Source organism: Euleptes europaea, chromosome 3 (genome assembly GCF_029931775.1).
Source record: "Euleptes europaea isolate rEulEur1 chromosome 3, rEulEur1.hap1, whole genome shotgun sequence".
Classification (NCBI taxonomy): domain Eukaryota; kingdom Metazoa; phylum Chordata; class Lepidosauria; order Squamata; family Sphaerodactylidae; genus Euleptes; species Euleptes europaea.
This window is the reverse complement of record NC_079314.1, coordinates 33,134,543-33,154,382: the sequence shown is the minus strand read 5'-3', so window position 1 is coordinate 33,154,382 and position 19,840 is coordinate 33,134,543. Positions and strand designations below refer to the sequence as shown.

The window sequence follows — 19,840 nt, the reverse complement described above, 5'->3', positions numbered from 1 at the left end:
AATGGAGGGTGCACTTGAACCGATAATGTTCAAGGAGGGGATAAGTGCAATGCACATCCCCCCCAAGGGTACCAGAAGCAGAATATATTCTGCAAATTAAGTATGTTGATAGAAAAATATTTAGGCTGTATCATTTACACAGGTCTCGGAATTCATCTTTCCTTGGGGCAGATTCCTTCCTGCGGAGGAAGCCGAACACCCTTCTCTGCCAAGAGGGTCCAGATCATGCTAGAGACTGGTCACAGTGAAGCCCAGCCCTTGGGCAGCTTTGGCCTTTCTTCCCAGGATGCGGTGAGCCCTTTGCCACCTGATGGGACATTCCCCGCATCCACCCGCACGGGGTCCCCCCAACCTTGCACTCAACCCACCTCAACTTGCTGCTGCTGCTTCTCCAACTCGTGGGTGCCCAAAGAGGTTTCGGTGGCTGGGATATTCCTTTCCGTTTCTTTCAGCCACTTCCGGATGGACCCAACTAGCTTCCGGAACTCATCTAGCTGTTCCTGGCAGGATGCTGCACCTTTCTCTCTGGGGTGGGGATAGAAAGGAGATCAGGAAGGAGTAGTCGCTCATGTCAACCAATGACTGCTTATTCCCGATATTATCCAACACAGATTGCTAGACAACAAATTGCAATAACTTAACAGCCAAGTCAGGAATGGGGCTTGTGTGAGTTTGGGGATGGTAAAATGAGTACGTTCGGTGGCAACCTGTTTTTCTCACTTAACAGATCCCAAACAAAGGAGGGTATATATGTTAGCAAGATTCAATGTGTTACCCTCATCAATATTACAGGGGAGAGTTCAATCAATACCGCTCACTGCAAGGTAACGCCCCTGTGGAATGAATCACATAGAATCGGTTGGACATGTTCTTTTGCACTGCCCCTTTATCAGAGAATCCGCCTTAAGTTTATCAACCTGTTATTCGCTAGTAGGGAGTAGCACCTGGTTGAGCACACAGTAGCTTTTCTTATGTTCACTCAGAATGTGGCCACAACTGACCATATAACCAAGCTTTTGCAGCAAGCAATGTGGATTCGTGAATGTTACTGTGCACGAGAACAGGTGAACTCTGTTGAGTGAGATTGTATGATTACGTTCTCTGAAGATGTTGTCTATGCCAATAAAGGTTTCGACATTTATTTTATTGCATATTGACTGACTGCTTATTCTCCCAAGCAAGCATGGAATGGGAAGCCAAGATGGAGCAAGCCAGGCCAAACAGCCCCTCCAGTATTAACACATGAACACATGAAGCTGCCTTATACTGAATCAGACCCTTGGTCCATCAAAGTCAGTATTGTCTACTCAGATGGGCAGTGGCTCTCCAGGGTCTCAGGCAGGGGTCTTTCGCATCACCTACTTGCCCAGTCCCTTTAACTGGAGATGCCAGGGATTGAACCTGGGACCTTCTGCATGCCAAGCAGATGCTCTACCACTGAGCCACAGCCCCTCCCCATGCAGAGCTACTGTAGCTTGGCCTTATTTGCTCCCAGCTGCCAGCAGCCCTTCAGAGCAGTGGCCTGCTAGGAACACTCCCTGTTAGTTAGATGGCCAGTCTGTCCCTGTCCCTGTATTTATCTTTGCTTCATGCTCTTCTCGAATTGTCTTGGGGTACCAAAGGTAGAAACCAGATACTCCTCCAAGAGCACATCTCCAAGAGTCACCCTTCCATCTAAACATTTTATTAAAGAAAAGGTTGGACTACCCTGTTCACTTGAATAATTCTTTGCATCCAAATCAAAACTGTTGAGGTGGGAAGAACATAAGGACATAAGAAAGGCCATGTTGGAGCAGGCTAAGGCCCATCAAGTCCAGCAGACCATTCACACAGTGGCCAACCCTCTGTGCCTCTAGGAAGCCTACAAACAGGACGATTGCAGCAGCACTGCCCTGCCTGTGTTCCACAGCATCTAATATATTAGGCATGCTCCTCTGATCCTGGAGAGAATAGGTATGCATCATGACTAGTATCCATTTTTACTAGAAAGAAGAAGACTGAGCAGGGGAGGAAGGTTTCTTTGATGGAAACCAGTTTTCACAGGGCTCTGCCAGGACGCATTCTGCCCGGTGAGGAGTTCTGTGTCATTCGAAAGTCTGCACCCATGATGGATAACTGCGAACAGGGACTACCCAATTAAGACTCTCACTTCACAGCTATGAATTCCCACCCAACTATTCTCTCAGTCTCACTCCCATGCAACACAGGGCTAACAATACTGGCCAGCCTTACAGGGCTGCCGTGTGGACCGCTGAAGGGCTTTAACATTTGTAGCTTTCACTAAGATTTGTTACTGTCATTTTTGCAACGTTGGCCCACCTGTCTGGAGCCGGTTTGTTCAGGGCAGCGCATTCCAGGCTGACAAGAAAAGGCACCTTCTTGGGACTCAGGGTAGGAGTCCGGCTTGTCCTTTGCTGATCAGGCTCTAGCAAAGCTATTATTCCCCCCCACACACACACACACACCCGAACACATACACTGGTTGGGTGGACAAAGCTTTTGAATAGGCATTGTGCCCAACTAGCAGCAATTGCCTTCCCCCCTGTCTTTCGACACCTTCCAATAATGCTGAGAGGAGAGTGCGTAATCCAGAGAGGAGAGAGAGCCTTGTCCAAACCCTCCCCTCATTTTCTCATCTCCAAAATGTCAGTTTTAGGTGACTTCATTCTCCTTCTCTCTTGCAGTGGCATGCTGGGGGAGGGGAGTTTTAATTCATTAGCCATTGCAGAGAAAGAAAAGGGTCTCGACACAGGTGGAGAAACTGCTGCTTCAGTTTGACTACGCTGTCGTTTGTCTTCAATCGGCAGAGTCTTTTGGGAATCTCAGGTAGGGAGCCAGCATGATGCGTGGGGAAATGCCTTACACCCCAGGATTAGTGCCAAAGTTTGCACCCCTAAAAGATAACTCTCAGGTTAAATTCCTTTTAGTGACCGCCTGTGTGACTGTGGAGACAGTGTAATTGAAACCCTAGACCATGTGTGTCAAACATAAGGCCCGAGGGCCAGATCTGGCCCCTTGAGAGCCCTTATCCGGACTGCAACCCAGCCAAGGCAGCTACCACCCCCCACTCTCAATCTGGGCTGGCGAGGCAGGGCCCGGCCCAACCAAGTGACATTTATGCCACATCCGGCCCTCGTAACAATTGAGTATGACACTCCTGCCCTAGACCATCTGCTCCTCTTCTGTAAAAAAAATCGAAGGTAGAGAGAACTCGCCGAATTTTACCCATTCTAGCCAAATATGATCTTCCCTTAGAACCTTGGATTGCGCCGTTCCTCTTATCTGATCTCGATGCTGGCACCGAGAAAAATTTATCAGATTGTGAAATATCTAACGCATGTAATGGCTGTAAAATTGTCACGGCAAAATGGTTCTATTCTGTGCTAAGCTTAAATGGGATCAGGCAGTTTTTGTAAAACCGTTTCCCTTGTACAATGTAAATGCTTAAGATTCTGTCAATGAGCAATAAAGATTGATGATGAACTCTCTCAGGTTTGCACTTTTTACAGACTTAGAGACTATGAAAGACTCCCTGCTAGTCAGAAGGAAGGCTGGAGAAAGCAGCAAGTGGGTTCGAATCATTTCTCCAGTGCGGGGTCATACAGATGCAGATGACACTAACCGGAGGAGGGCAAGGAGCCACCCTGAATCATACCTAAACCACAGAGCCCCAAGAGGCCAAGGTAGGTGGGAATGTTTTGGCAGACAGGGAGAGAAGGATAGTCTGCTAGGGGGCAAGCAAAGGCAGAGAATAAAGCTTTACAGCTCACCAAGGTGGCCAATTTTACACGCGTTCAGGAGGAGGAAAGAGTCTACCTTGGCTCAAGTAAGCCATGAGCACGTGGCACTGAAAAAGCCAGGGATGATTTTTAAAATGATTGTTAACTTGAGGATGTGAAGTGCCTCTCTGAATACCATCAGAGGGAGAAGTTATTATACCCAGAGACAGGAGGATATGTTTAAACTCCTTTTATTTTCTTCCGTCTGTTGTACACCCCTCTACAGTGCGTGCTTTTCATTCACTTATAAAACTCCTTTTCCTTTCAAATCCAGTAGATCTAATCCCTGTGAACCACGTTAAGCTCCATTCGGTCCAAATTTACCAGGAGTGTAAAAGAAGAGAGAGACCTAGAAAGGGCAGTGACACCCTGAAAGAGGGGGGTGGAGGAAGAAGAGGCCTGCTGGGGGTCTACAGGCAGGAGACCCTGGGTTGGCTAAGTATAGAAAGGGGAGTTTGCCTTAATGAGGATAAAATGGAAAGGCAGGGGGAACAATGTGTAAGCTGTTTTGGGTCCCCTTTGGAGACAAAAGCGGGGTATACAAAGGCGGAACGGTTAATGTCCACTGAGGACAAATTCACAGCCAAGCAGTGTTGGAAGCTACACCAGCAGCAAAGGCCCGAAGCCAGATCAGCACTGTCACGGGCTGTGATTTTGACTGGGACACCACAAAAACGTTGACACTGAGCAATCTGAGCAAAACAAACAATATACAATACAATAAACCCAATGATCACTTGTGTGGAGGCAATTCTAGGGGCACCGCAGAAGGAAGTAGCCACAGGGGGTGCTATCCTACCTCCCTGGCACTGTCCCAGGGGATGCCAGACTCCCCCTACGATGCCAAGGACCCTGCCGAGAAGAGTGGCTGCAGCTGCTGCTGCTGGGTTGGGAGGGAATTGGGGCTCTGGCAAGGATCCCTTCTGCAGAAGATCGTTAAGAGCAACTGATTTTTTCCCCACTTTCAGAAAAGACTGAAAATCGCTCGGGTGCCAACTTAAGCCTCGAAAAGCAATGACAACTGAACACTCAGTTTTGGTGCTGTTTTAAGACCTGGACCCTGACTGAGCCGTTGCCTTGCTCCAATATTTCACTCCATCTCCCTTGGAAAATAAGCACTTGTGTACCACTTTTTCAGGGGGGTGGAAGTGCTAAAAGTACTTTATCTCAACATGCTGCAATAATGTTAACAATTATGGCCTGATCCTGCTAACAACTACTTCCACAGCAAGTCGGGGCATTTGGTATTCTAAGGAAGACCCAGCAGACAATTCGAAGGGCCAACAAGGGGTGGGGAGAGGTGGCAAAGAGTGAGCGGCAGGCAGCCACTGGTTGATCACAAGGCACATTCCTTCTTGGGTTGGCAGTCTTCAAGCAGAGGCTGGACGAACAGTTGTCAGATTTGCTCTAGGGTGATCCTGCATTCAGCAGGGGGCTGGACGAGATGGCATGTATGGCCCTTTCCAATTCTATGATTCTATGTCTGTGACCTGGATGGCCCAGGCTAGCCTGATCTCGTCAGATCTCAGAAGCTAAGCAGGGTCAGGCCTGATTTAGTATTTGGATGGGAGACCACCAAGGAAGTGCAGGGTTGCTGTGCAGAGGAAGGCACTGGCAAACCACCTATGTTAAGTCTCTTGCCATGAAAACCCCCAAAAGGGGTCGCCATAAGTCGGCTGCGACTTGAAGGCACTTTACACACACACACACACATGTCTATGACACACCCTTCTTTTGCCTCTGGTCAAACAGGTTTGCAAGTTTTTGACACAATACAAAACCCATTTAACCAGAGGAAAAAACGGAATGGGTACAGGCATGACCAACAGCAATAGCTCTTCTTTCAAACCCACCTCAACTCTGCAAAAAAGTCACCTGTCTTGAGGGTTGTACAGTACAAAATGGTTGGGGTATGGGAGTAATCTGCTTTACTGTGTCTACCTGCTCTTCAGCCCCCTGAAATTCTATGGATGGAGCTCCTCTGAGTGTAGAGCCAGTGTGCTGTAGTGGTTAAGAGTGTTGGACTACTACCTGGGAGACCCAGGTTCGAATCCCCACATATGCCATGGAAGCTCACTGGATGATCTTGGGCCCGTCACAGATTCTCAGCCTAACCTGCTTCACAGGGTTGTTGTGAGGATGAAATGGAGGACAGGAGAATGATGTAAGCTGCTTTGGGTTCCCACTGGGGAGAAGGTAAAAGGTAAAGGTCCCCTGTGCAAGCACCGGGTCATTCCTGACCCATGGGGTAACGTCACATCCTGACATTTACTAGGCATACTTTTATTTTGCGGGGTGGTTTGCCAGTGCCTTCTCCAGTTGTCTTCCCTTTACCCCCAGCAAGCTGGGTACTCATTTCACCGACCTCAGAAGGATGGAAGGCTGAGTCAACCTTGAGCCGGCTACCTGAAACCGACTTCCGTCGGGATAGAACTCAGGTCGTGAGCAGAGCTTGGACTGCAGTACTGCAGCTTACCACTCTGCGCCACTGGGGAGAAAGGTGGGGATAAAGGAATCAAATTAATAAATACCGCACCCTTCTCACTCCCACATCATACCTTTCCTTTGCAGCTTTCTGCAGTTGCAGGAAGTCTTTCCGCAAACTGCGCACCTTCTCCTGGTGCTGGGGGGAGGCTGCTACCGCAAAACCACAAGAGCTCAGCTCCGCAGTCACACGTTCCAGTGTCTCCAGGTTTTCTTGGTGCTGCATCATCTCAGAATTCAGTTCCTGGAAGAAGAGCATGGAAAAAAGTAGGGAGAAAACATCAGCTTTGGAACTGAGAGCGCAATTCAGCATGCACCTCCGGGGACACAGCTGCATTCATCACAGGGCTATGAAGCCTCATGGCCCATGCCAGCCATGTGGGCGGGTGGTAGAAGGCGGCTGATGCCTTATGACCCATCCTGCGCAGCTGGACTAGAGGACTGGAACTGCTGGAACCCTTCAGCAGGACAGCCAGAAAGATGCTGAGACTCTGAAGGAGAGGAACCCAGCAACCAAAATGGTCCTCCGCAGTTCTTCTGTGCTCCTGCAGAACTGTGGTGCGCACAGTTTGGTCAAACTAGATGACAGTGTCTCTGAGACTGCCACAGGGACACAACACCCTTTTAGAACACATTTTGTAACTTTTAAAAATGCTGGCGTGGCCAGACCCCGCTGGGGACTGCGGAGGTGTGGGGTGGGAGAAGAATGAAACCCAACCATGCTGCAGTCCCACAATGTTTTTAAAAGACTATAAAATGGCTCCATGTCCCCGTGGCAGATTAGGGGATGCAGTATCATCTAGTTTGACCCACAATCCTGCCACAAATAATGGTCAGTGCCTGGCAGTGATGAGGCAAACAACTGCCCTCTCCAGGAAAAGAGGGGGAAAGCAGTCGAGGATCTATTGGTAATTACTAATATAAAACAAAATTTACAAAAGCAAGCCACTCTCTTTGTAAAAAGCCATCTACCCTAGTTGTCAGGGCTTTTCAGAGCAATCAGACAGCAATCAGGTACTTCTGTTCACTATTTTTATCAAGATAGTGGTGGAAAACACCGTCAAGTCTCAGCTTATTTATGGTGACCCAATAGGGCTTTCAAGGCAAGTGACAAACAAGTGTTTTGCCATTGCCTGCCTCTGTGTAGCAACCCTGGACTTCGTTGGTGGTCTCCCATTAAAATGCTAACTAGGGCTGGTGCTGCTTCGCTTCCGAAAGCTGACAAGATCGGGCTGGCCCGGGCCATCCAGCTCCAGGCTTTTATTAAGGTGCTAAGGGATTATTTGTTGGGCTGAATTTTAGTATGTTTCCCTGCCTGTTGGCCACTTTCCATCACCCTGAAGTTCAGAAAGGTTGGACTATACACACATGCCTAATGAGATAAATTGCCCTTCCTTTGTCTGTGCCCTCTGCCTGCCAACAGCCCCTTTCCAAGCTCTCAGCAAAAGCCCTTCCCAGCCCTGTTAACAGAGACCCTTGTGAGTAACTGGAGATTCCGCAGCCTGAACTGGAGACCTCTGTCGAGCAAGCCATGGGCTCCACCCACTGCTCTCCAAGGGAGTTAATTGTTCAGTACCTGGATCTGTTGAGAGAAGTGAGCAATATCATGATCTGGCTGGTTCCCCGAGGCCAGCAGGCGACTCCTGCTCTCCATGAACTCCTTCAGTTTCTCTGAGAGCTGCTCGTACTGCTCCACCTTGGGCAGAAGATCCTTCAGCGCATCCTCCTTCTCTTGCTGCCACCTCCGCAGGCTGTCGAAGCGTTCGGTCACCTCCGCTAGCTTGGCCTGCAGGGCTGCTGCCGTGCTCCTGTCGGACGTTGCTGCAAACCGGGCCACCATCTCTTGTGTGGCTTCCAGGCTGCTCCTTTGCCTGGCGATGTCCTGCTTCAGCTTCTGTTAACACAGAGACAGGTGCATTCTTATAGACCAGAACAGGAAGGAGAGTCCGTCTGCACAAACTGGATTCAAAAGGCCCTTGCTGAAAATGACAGTGGTCATGCTATCGCTTTGCTCTGCTCTGGTTAGACCTCACCTAGAGTACTGTGTTCAGTTTTGGGCACCGCAATTTAAGAAAAATGTAGACAAGCTGGAATGTGTCCAGAGGAGGGCAACAAAGATGGTGGGGGTCTGGAGACCAAGTCCTATGAGGAAAGATTGAATGAACTGGGTATGTTTAGCATGAAGAAGAGAAGACTGAGAGGGGATATGATAACCATCTTCAAGTACTTGAAGGGCTGTCATATAGAGGAGGGGGCTGAGTTGTTTTCAGTTGCCCCAGAAGATCGGACCAGAACCAACAGGTTGAAATTAAATCAAGAGTGTTTCCGTCTAGATATTAGGAAGAATTTTCTAACAGTCAGAGCGGTTCCTCAGTGGAACAGGCTTTCTCGGGAGGTGGTGAGCTCTCCTTCCCTGGAGGTTTTTAAGCAGAGGCTAGATGGCCATCTGTCAGCAATGCTGATTCTCTGACCTTAGGCAGTTCATGAGAGGGAAGGCATCTTGGGCATCTTCTGGGCATGGAGTAGGGGGTCACTGGTGGTGTGGTGGGAGGTAGTTGTGAATTTCCTGCATTGTGCAGGGGGTTGGACTAGATCACCCTGGTGGTCCCTTCCAACTCTATGATTCTATGAAATGAGAAGAAGCATTTAAGCATGCTGGGACACTCTGCCAGAATGAACATAAGAACAGCCCTGCTGGATCAGACTGGTGGTCCATCCAGTCCAGCATCCTGTCTCGCACAGTGGCCAACCAGTTTCCCTGGAGGGCCAACAACAGAGTATAGAAGCCAAGGCCTTTCCCTGATGTTGCATCCTGGCACTGGTCTTCAGAGGTATACTGTCCCTGAATGTGGAGGTTCCCTTTAGTCACCATGGCTAGTAGCCACTGATAGACCCTTCCTCCATGAATTGGTCTAATCCCCTTTTAAAGCTTTCTATAGTTGTGGCCACCTCCGGCAGTGAATTCCACATTTTAATGGAGTCTTATGCAGGCATGGAGATGCCACACGGCATACAGATTCATTCTAACACAGGAATCTAGCAAGCCAGGTAGGGAAATCTTTCACAGGAATCTGCGCTGCTCCAACTTTACAACCGATTGTGCATTCCTTGCCCCCAAGTTTAACAAAAGCCACAATTCCTGCACACTAACTAAGGGGATGTCCCCCAACCAGCAGAAATTAAACACAAGACTGAAATCTCAAGATGGAATACTAATTGGTTAAAATGGTTAAAACATTGGACTAAGATCTGGGGCACCTACATTTGAATCCTCACTCAGCCATGGAAGCTTGCTGGGTGACCTTGGCCAGTCATACACCCACACCGCCTAATCTACCACACAGGGTTGTAGTGAGGATAAAATGAAGGAGAATGATTGGGGAGGACTCCATTGGGAAGAAAGGTGGGATATAATAAACTAGTAAATATTCATGAATAAATATAAGATCAAGAGCCATATAGCACTTTAACGACTAACAAAATTTCTGGCAGGATATGAGCTTTCGTGAGAAGTGAGCTGTGACTCACGAAAGCTCAAACCCTGCCAGAAATTTTGTTAGTCTTTAAGGTGCTACTGGACTCTTGCTCTTTTCTGCTGCTACATATAGACTAACAAGGCTACCCATTATGATCTAAATATACGATAAATATAAGATATAAATATAACAAATATAACCTCTTGGGGAGGGGAAGGAATTCTGCATCTCTCCCTTGGCTGGGAGTGAGCTACAGGTATATGAAAAGCCTGTTCTTGACGTATTCTTTTACTTACAACTAAGGGGGACTTGTAGACCAGGAGTGTCAAACATAAGGCCTGGGGGCCAGATCTGGCTCCTTGAGAGCTCTTATTCGGTCTGCAAGCCAGCCACTCCCCCAGCCACACACACACCCTGCTCCCAATCTAGGCTGGTAAGGTATGGCCTGGCCTGACCAAGTGGCATTTATGTCATATCTGGCCCTTATAACAAATGAGTTCAACACCCCTGCTCTAGACCTTTAGAGAACTGGAAGAACCTGGTGACGTGCAACATCCGGTGATTCCAATTACTGCTGACGAGTGGATCTCCCCCAGGTTTCCAACTGACTGTGACGAAGATGACTTTATTTACAGTTCCTCCTTGATAATTGCCATGCGTCATCAAGTCACAACTGACTCAGGACAACTCCAGGACCGTGGGGTTTTCAGGGCAAGAGATGAACGGAGGCGGTTTGCCATTGTCTTCCTCTGCACAGCAGCTCATCTTCCCTGGTGGTCTCTCATGCCCGAACCAACTGTGGCTGGCCCTGCTTAGCTTCCAAGCTCTGACAAGATCGGGCTAGTCAGCCTGCTACAGTTCCCTTCTTGCGGGGCCATCTATCGATTACACTTTGCTTTGTGAGATTTCCATTAGGCACAACTGAATAGGCAAGGCCTATTTCAGTGCAACCAAATAATCTTACCTTTGCATTCAGGTGACTGAGCCATTACAAACACGTTCTGGAGTGCCAAGCCCTGGCTTTAAATGCCAGCTGTCTACAGAACTGGCTGTGGTTATACAGTATAGACTCAGCACTCAGCACATGCAGAAGGGGCACTCTCACATGGTGAAGTAGGTGTAGGGTAGGGGCTAAGAGGCTGAGATACAAATCAGAGTCCCTGGTTCAAATGTCACCTCTGCCATAAACCCACCTGATGGCTCTGGGCAAGCTTCCCATCTGCATTGGGGATGGGCGAGATAATAATGCTGAAATACCCTATGGGGCAGGTGGAAGGATTACTACAAGATAACCAGTCATCTCTGAACATTCAAAAACGATTGATAAATGCTAATGCATCAAAAAGCAGTTCCCAGGATTCAACTGCTTTTAAAGCCAGCGTGGTGTAGTGGTTAAGAGTGGTGGTTTGGAGCAGTGGATTCTGATCTGGAGAACTGGGTTTGATTCCCCACTCCCCCACATGAGCGGCGGAGGCTAATCTGGTGAGCCAGGTTGGTTTCCCCACTCCTACACACAAAGCCTGTTGGGTGACCTTGGGCTAGTCACACTCTCTCAGCCCCACCCACCTCACAGGGTGTCTGTTGTGGGGAGGGGAAGGGAAGGTGATTGTAAGCCAGTTTGATTCTTCCTTAAGTGGTAGAGAAAGTCAGCATATAAAAACCAACTCTTCTTCTTCTAAAGTGGAATTTGGATTAAACTAAAATATTCAAAGTGCTATTCAGGGATTTTTCTTACACAGCCCCAATACAGCAAAATAAAGCAAAATGGCTCACCGTGTTTGTGGCGAGGGACTCCTGAATGGAGGAGGAGGAGAAAGAGGCCACATCACTCCTTTGGAGGCTCTTTTCAATCTCTGCCATGGACTGAAGGAGGGTCTCCAGCCCCTCCTGGACGCTCTGCGACTGGGCAATGGACTTCTGCAATAGGTCTGAGCGCTCGGCCATCCGGCAGGAAAGACTCTGGAACCGGCTCACGATGGAATCTGAGGAAGCCAAGGGAGACCCCGCGAATGTTGAACTGGGAAAGGAGTGGGGAGTTCAAAACCATCATGCCAAGGATCTCCCACCAAACAGAACATGGAATCCAGCCTGCGAAAGCAGCTCAGCATTGGAAGAGCCGTGTCTAGGTGGCTTAGAAATGTCACACCCAAAGATCATGGAGGACAATTTGGTATCTGAGACACAAAATCTAGAAGGCACAATATCCCCTCTCTCTGATTTAATACAAGGCACAATCCCCCAGATTGTTCTCAGACAGTCCATAATTGGCTGATCTTTGAGCCTCAACAACAACCCTGAAAGCTAAAATGACTAAACAGAGGCTATCCTACTTTGGACACAGCATGATAAAGCAAGACTCATTGGAAATACAATAACGCTAGGAAAAGTTGACGACATCAGGAAAAGAGGAAGACCCAAAATGAGATGGATCGATTCAATAAAGGAAGCCACGGCCCTCAGTTTGCAAGAACTGAGTGAGGCTGTTAACAATAGGACGTTCTGGAGCTTATTCATTCATAGGGATGCCATAAGTCGGGAGTTACTTGATGGCACATCACACCCACACACAATGTTTTCTATTGTTACCAGAAGTTTCTTGAATGACTCGGTGGTCAGGTGTGGGAGCTTCGTGTATCTCCAAAAGAGAACGTGCGGCCTTCTCGAGCTGCTTCATGGGTACCTGATGCTCCGCAAGGTCTTCCTGGAGGCTCTGTTGGAATCAAGAGCCAAGTGAGCGCAGAGCAGGAACAGCTATTTACCAAAAGGTTGGTGGTTAATTTCTAAAAACAGGCATCTGGATGGGGGGTCAACCATGCCTGGAGCCCTGGTAGCTTCATACCCCAAACCTTAAATGTACGAGTGCTTGGCTGTGGTTATCTGCTGTTGATGATAATGCATTCTGCACATGTCTAGAGGCATTTGTCTTGACTGAGAGATCATATGTTCCATGGCCAAAACCCCGTATTTAATGAAGCCACTGAGGTAGGGGGTGCAAGCCCTAGCAAAGGAAATGCTAGGAGTCATGAGTGTGGATGCTCTCGTGTTCCCTCCCCCTTCTTTTAAGTAGCTGATGCACAGGACCCTGATTTGGGTCGGTACTACAGGGTGGATGGACGGGGTGGGGGATGGAGGGAGTTAAAGCCTTGCCCCATACCATTTTCTTGACCTGAAATGACAGCAAAGAATTGCCCTTTGCCCCACTGGGGTAAATATCCAGCTCCTGGGCGTTCCAGTAAGCCACAACACGACAGGGTTATTTTTAATAGTGGTCTTTTACGCATGGCTGTTTCCCTCGCCATCACTCCTCCAACGACTTATGGTCTTTGTTTAGATCGTGCATGCTGTTTCTGACCGTCAGAGGTTGCCTCGCTCTCCCCGTGTTTCCCCGAGTTTTGAGGGACCTGTTTTATCTCAAATTTGAAAACGCGGGCAAAATGCGGGGAAACGCAGGGGGAGAGCGAGGCGACCTCTGACGGTTGGAAACAGCACGCACAATCCAAACAAAGATCCGAAGTTGTCGGAGGGGTGACAGCGAGTGAAGCAGCCATGCATAAAAGACCAGTATCTCCAAGTTGGTGAAAAGGCAGAGCCACATTGCTTGGAGTTGGCTTTTCTTCTGCGTCTACTGAGCAAAAAAACAACCCGCCAAAGACCTGAAAGGTAAGGAGAGAAGCCCTTGACTGCTTCCTTACTTTGGCACTGGCCAGCTGATTCTGCAAAACAACTGGATCGGAGGAAATGGGCTCCGAAAAGAGGTTCGAGACAATCTCCTCGCTTTCTCGCAGCCACGTCCGGAGGGATTCTGAGACATCCTGAAATTGCTTAGAGCGATCCAGCAGCATGTTCAGATGGGAGCCCAGCGCAGTGCACTGCAAGAAGGGAAGGGGGAGAGAGAGATAAGGCATAAAAAGATGCTACAGGCACTTTTTGCGATTTCAAATATGCAATTTTATTTTGGAAACAACACACACCAGTGAACCACAAGGATTCTAATTTTAAAAAAAGGAGTGCAGTGCAAAACTGAAGGCAGCCCACTACCCACTCTCTATGAAGGCAGTTCCTTATTCTTGCCTGACGGAAATGACCTTGCCTGTTGGCTGAAGACATCCTACAGAGAGTTCAGAAGACCATCTGACATGAGATAAAATCATGATAAGCTGCTGATGCAAAAAAAAATCAGCCAACACAAGTATGGCTAGGGTAGCCAAGAGGGCCTGCTTGGTTGGCTGTGGAAAGCATAAAATGTTAGCAACCCTACCTTCTCCTGTGCTGCAGTCACCAAGGATAAGTAGCAATCCTACCTCCTCCTAGCTGCGGTCACCAAGGATAAGTAACAATCCTACCTTCTCCTGTGCTGCGGTCACCAAGGATAAGTCACAATCCTACCTTCTCCTATGCTACACTCACCAGGGATAAGTAGCAATCCTATCTTCTCCTATGCTACAGTCACCAAGGATAAGTAACAATCCTACCTTCTCCTATGCTACAGTCACCAGGGATAAGTAGCAAACCTACCTTCTCCTATGCTACAGTCACCAAGGATAAGTAACAATCCTACCTTCTCCTATGCTACAGTCACCAGGGATAAGTAGCAATCCTACCTTCTCCTAGCTGCGGTCACCAAGGATAAGTAACAATCCTACCTTCTCCTGTGCTGCGGTCACCAAGGATAAGTAGCAATCCTACCTTCTCCTAGCTGCAGTCACCAAGGATAAGTAGTAATCCTACCTTCTCCTGTGCTGTGGTCACCAAGGATAAGTAACAATCCTACCTTCTCCTATGCTACAGTCACCAAGGATAAGTAGCAAACCTACCTTCTCCTGAGCTGCGGTCACCAAGGTTATGCAAACTACGGAGTTGTCTGCACCCACGCCAAAGCAAAAGACATGACTGTACAGCAGGAACATGCTATGGTTTGGTGATGGTCCTATGCCCTGCTGTGTAGCGCTTAGGCCTGGCCTCACGTGCTTCCTACCTACCTTGGAGTGCAGAGCCCCATATCTCTTGGTGGCATCATCCAACTTGTTCCTGACGAGTGTTCCGGTGGCTAAAACCTCAGGCCCCAGAGGCCTGCCAACAGCCGCCGCCGCCTTCTCTGCATCCAGCACTTTCTGCCCTGACATGGTGACAAACCGCAGATCCCCCTTGTGAGAGATCACGTCTTCGGAGAAGCCGCTCTGCCAGCGAAGCGTCAACTGCAGGCCTTCCAGGCTCCCGTCTGCCCCACGTATCCTCTCCAGTTCTTGCTCCGCCTGTTCCAGCCAGGCCTCAAACTCCCCACTGTCCCGCAGGAACTTCTGCAGCTCGTCCTGGAGTGCCTGAGCTTGCTTCAGTTGTGTCTCCGACTGCGTCAAGGCTGTGGCGTACTGGGCCTTCAGCTCCCCCAGCCTCCCCTGCAACTTCTGCCTCTCCTCCAGCCTCAGGGTGTGGCCTTGCTTGTCCAGGAAGGCCTGGGCTGACTGAGTGGCCAGAATGACATCTTGCTGCTGAGAAAGGAGCTGTTGGTGCCGGACCTGGGAAAACCGAGATGTGCCTCCGGTTAATTTCAGCGCCTGCACAGTCACAGAACCCAAACTCTTCCTGAGCTATCTTTAATAGAGAAACGACTTCCCTATCTGTCAGAAGCTCCACTTTGTGAGATCCAATCAGCGCAAGCTCCATTTTGCTCACTGAAGTACAGAGAGTCATCATATAGAAAAAAAAAAAAAAACAACAGGGGGAGGGGCTGTGGGTCAGTGGTAGAGCATCTGCTTGGCATGCAGAAGGTCCCAGGTTCAATCCCCGGCATCTCTAGTTAAAGGGACCAGGCAAGTAGATGATGTGAAAGACCCCTGCCTGAGACCCTGGAGAGCCACTACTGGTCTGAGTAGACAATACTGACTTTGATGGACCAAGGGTCTGGTTCAGTATAAGGCAGCTTCATGTGTTCAACCACAGGCTTCACACCCATGTTCTCCAATGTGTCCATCTGCTTAAGAGAATGGGTCTTTTTCATGCCGTCAAGTCTCGGCTGTCTTACAGCGATCCTATAGGGTTTTCAAGGCAAGAGACATTGAGAGGTGGGTTGCCATTGCCTGCCTCTGAGTAGCAACCCTAGACTTCCTTGGTGGTCTCCCATCCATGTACTAACAAGGGCTGACCCTACTTCACTTCTGAGAGCTAATGAGATCAGGCTAGCCTGGCCTATCCAGGTCAGGGCTCAGTGGGTCTAACTGTTGCTAATTCACAGTCCACCCAATGGCAACCTTGTCTCCATGCAACCTTGTGCATACCTAATGAAGAAGGATCAAGTTTTTCACCCCACACTAAAGGGTGCAAACTCGTATGATCACAGGATATCTCCTTTCACTGGTCTTTAAGGCTCATAGAGTCGGGCCAAACAGGCAATCTAGTCCAACCCCCTGCTTAATGCAGGATCAGCCGAGCATCCCTGACATCTTGACTGTTTGGAACTGATACCCACCCCCATGCACACATTGTTGTTGTTTTTTACTTTTTGTTGTTATATAATAGGGTACAGAAGAAAAAAAAGGGGGAAGGGGGAATTAAAAAGGGAAACAAGATATATCCAGGATGTATCAATGTCCAAGCTTTTGGATAATTTACAATCTCATCACTTCGGCAGTTGATCTCAACAACTGAAACATTTAAACAATTCTCTAAATTTATCCAATTAATTTCTAATTTAAGCATCCTAGTGATTATTCTCTAAAATGGGTGTTTCAAGCACGTCAGTAATAATCATATAAAGGTTGCAATTTTATCTTAAATTCATCCATTGAATTCATTCTTATCAAATGTGTCAGTCTAGCCATCAGTGCAAAATTAAACAGTTTGTCATGCACACATGTTTTGATTGGCTAAATTGCTACCGCCACCTGGTCCCCCCTAGCTCCTAAAATAAAGGCTGGAAAGATCTTGCCAGCCTGCAGCCATTCAAACCCATGGAAGACTGTCCCTCTTTGTAGGATGGGTATAAATAGTAACTAGGAATGCTGCTTGTAGGGCCTTAGTCAGAACAGTCACTGTCTTTGACATCTGCCTTTCTTGCTTGTTTTCTGTATCTCTGTTTATGCTTAGAAATAAACCAAAATTAATAAATAAAAGCTTACAGCTAAATCTCCTCCTATGGGTCAGCTGAGTTTGGAACACTATGGAGATGGAAAGGGAGGGCCTACATCTGGAAGAGAGTGGACCGGGCCAGGAACTCTTTCAGAATAAAAGGAATCCTCACTGAGGGACCACGGATCAGCAACAGCAATTCAGAGTCTAAAGGGTTAACTCTCTGGTGGTGGCAGTTGCTTCTGTGTAAAGACCTGGTACTCTTGGGCAGCACTGTGTTGCTCTCCCTCACATCAGCCATCCCAGGAAGAGATAAAAACGTCCCACAGTTCTTTGCAACTTTCACAGGCTCTGATTGGCTCCATCCAATTGGTTGAGAATTCTAGTAAAGCTTCCTGAGTTTTCTACATGCTTTATCTCCCCCTCAGTCTAACTCCAGGGATTCCTCAGGTGCTGACAATTTCCGGCACAGCTTTCGGATAGGCTAAGAGCTCCATATCAATGTGCCAGGTTTGGCCAGCCTCCATCCAGGCCATTTCTGCAGGCCTTTGTGGGCCTTCAAGTTCCACCTCCCATCTGCCCAGCTGCTCTTTCTCCCATCCTTTGCTGGAGACTGCAAACTGCCTACTGATTTAAGTCTCATTAACCACAGCAACTGTCTCATGCTAAGCCAGTCCCCACAGACCCAATTCAGATGCCAGGGCTGGGCTACTGGCCAGGCTTCTGCTATTATAAGCCCAAGCTACCTGGGTTACCATGTGGCAAAAGAGAGACCCAGCGCCAAGTGGAAGAGCACCTTAGAAAGAGCAGTTCAAAGAAAAGAGAAAGGCTGGCAAAGGAGGATGGGAATTGGGTGGAGCAAGACACACAACATGGAAAACTGTAGAGAACAAGTGGGGGCCCTGCAAAACTCATGGGGGGGAACCCTATCATAGAATCATAGAGGTGGAAGGTACCACCAGGGTCATCTAGTCCAACCCACTGCACAATGCAGGAAATTCACAACTACCTCCCCCACACACCCCTAGTGGCCAAGGTGCCCTCCGTCTCATGATCTGCCTAAGGTCATAGAATCAGCATTGCTGACAGATGGCCATCTAGCCTCTGCTTAAAAACCTCCAGGGAAGGAGTGTTTACTACCTCCCAAGGAAGCCTGCTCCACTAACTGTTAGAAAATTATTCCTAATGTCTAGACGGAAACCATTCTGATTTAATTTCAACCTGTTGGATCTGGTCCGACCTTCTGGGGCAACAGAAAACAACTCGGCACCATCCTCTCTATGACAGCCCTTCAAATACTTGAAGATGGTTATCATATCCCATCTCAGTCTTCTCCTCTTCAGGCTAAACATACCCAGCTCCTTCAACCTTTCCTCATAGGACTTGGTCTCCAGACGCCCCCATTGCTAGTGTCTGGGAGCTGCTCTGAGCACAAAGAAGCTCCCAGCGTCCACCGCTGCCACCAAGCCCAGAGCAACTCCCAGTTCCCACTACTGCTGTGGCTGAGCCTGAAATAGTTCCTGGTGTCAACCGCAGCCGCTGTGCTCGGAGTAGCTCCTGGGCTCTGCCATGGCAGCAGCCAAGCCTGCTGGTGGCACCCGCTGGTGGCTCCACAGCTGGGTTCAGCTGAGGCTCCTGGCCTCTGCCGCAGCTGCTGCCAGGCTCCAGAGCTCTGCCACAACAGCTGCCGCTGCCGGGCCCCTCTCCAGCTTACCAAAGGTAAGTGCATTTATTTATTTAATTTGGGGGGAATTTACCCCCCCCCCATGATTATTTTTTACTTTTCAGATTTTTCTACCACTGAGTCATGGCCCCTCCCTAAAAGGGTAAGGTAAGACTTGAATCCAGGTCTCGAGCTCAACGCTTGACCTAGCAATATCCCACCAACCTACCTTCAAGTTCTCGTAGTGCAAACCGAGATCCTCTTCAGCTCCACCTGCCTTCATCCACTGGCCATCAAGAACATCTGGGACTCTTTCTTCTCTGTGCCCACCATTTGCTTGATTCACTGAGTGCAATTTGTTTCCTGTGAGCGTCCTGGGCTGCTCCAGGGATGCCATCCAATGCAAAAGGGAATCAATCTTACTCTGGTTTTCTTCCAGGTCTTTGGCAGCTCTGTCCTGGAATCAAAAGTTTGAATAAAGCATGTGAGGGCTCAGAAGGATTGATATGCACAAAAGGGCCCCTGTTTAAACATCACAGAGGTGGATAAGATCTGTGCAGGAGTACACCTCCGTGGAATGAGATGTCTCCCACTGCAGGGGCAGGAAGAGGGCAAAGACCAGTTGATGGAGCTCATCTTGACCAACAGAAAGGATTTAAGAAGCTCTTGTTGGCAGGCAGGTTTGAAAAAGAAGTTAGTTTTTATACACCGACTTTCTCTACCACTTAAGGAAGAATCAAACCGGCTTACAATCACCTTCCCTTCCCCTCCTCAAAACAGACACTCTGTGAGGTATGTGGGGCTGAGAGAGTGTGACTAGCCCAAGGTCACCCAGCTACACCACTACACCACTTGGCCAAACTACGCTGGTTTGGCAGGGGAACATGCAGTGACGGCCATGATCATTTGTGGGTTGAGTCTCGGACCTCTCTGCCTCGTTGCAGTCAGCCCCTGGCAATTGCTCAGAGACTCTGTGGTTGTGCAGGACAGTCCCCATCTTCACAGCAGGTTGGATCAACCCCCCCCCCCAATTCTCCCTGGGGTTGTGGGCAGTTGGGGTTGGCAGTTGTACAGTGTGTGAGGGGGATGCTGCCCCTACAGGGCTGTCCGAGTCAACAACATAGCAGACAAAAGCCAAATGATAAGTCCCCATTTGGAAATGGAGTGCTTTTTGGGACCAGGTATAGTAACAAAAAGCATATAGCTGGAACGAGCTGGAGAGAAAGTCTGACTGGAACCATCAAGCTGCCGGGGGGTGGAGAGGGGTGTTGCTCAGGCAGAAGAGCAAAGTGGAGCTTGGAATCTGTATCAGAGGAAGAGGAGGTGGCTCGTTCTTCCTGACCCATCTGATTCTCTGCCTAGAAGGGTTCTGCTGT

At 48.7% G+C, this 19,840-nt stretch overlaps 1 protein-coding gene across 1 annotated transcript in view; it reads right to left on the bottom strand.

The window, feature by feature from the left end:
* Positions 1-19,840, bottom strand: part of MACF1 (microtubule actin crosslinking factor 1) — a 378,039-nt gene that overhangs the window by 131,891 nt on the left and 226,308 nt on the right. The window contains exons 38-45 of the mRNA XM_056846741.1: positions 18,694-18,921; positions 14,719-15,252; positions 13,432-13,608; positions 12,326-12,449; positions 11,513-11,721; positions 7,840-8,157; positions 6,338-6,507; positions 369-525 (exon numbers count right to left, since the gene is read on the bottom strand). Coding sequence (XP_056702719.1) covers positions 369-525; positions 6,338-6,507; positions 7,840-8,157; positions 11,513-11,721; positions 12,326-12,449; positions 13,432-13,608; positions 14,719-15,252; positions 18,694-18,921 — 1,917 coding nt within the window. The remainder of the gene's footprint in view (positions 1-368; positions 526-6,337; positions 6,508-7,839; positions 8,158-11,512; positions 11,722-12,325; positions 12,450-13,431; positions 13,609-14,718; positions 15,253-18,693; positions 18,922-19,840) is intronic.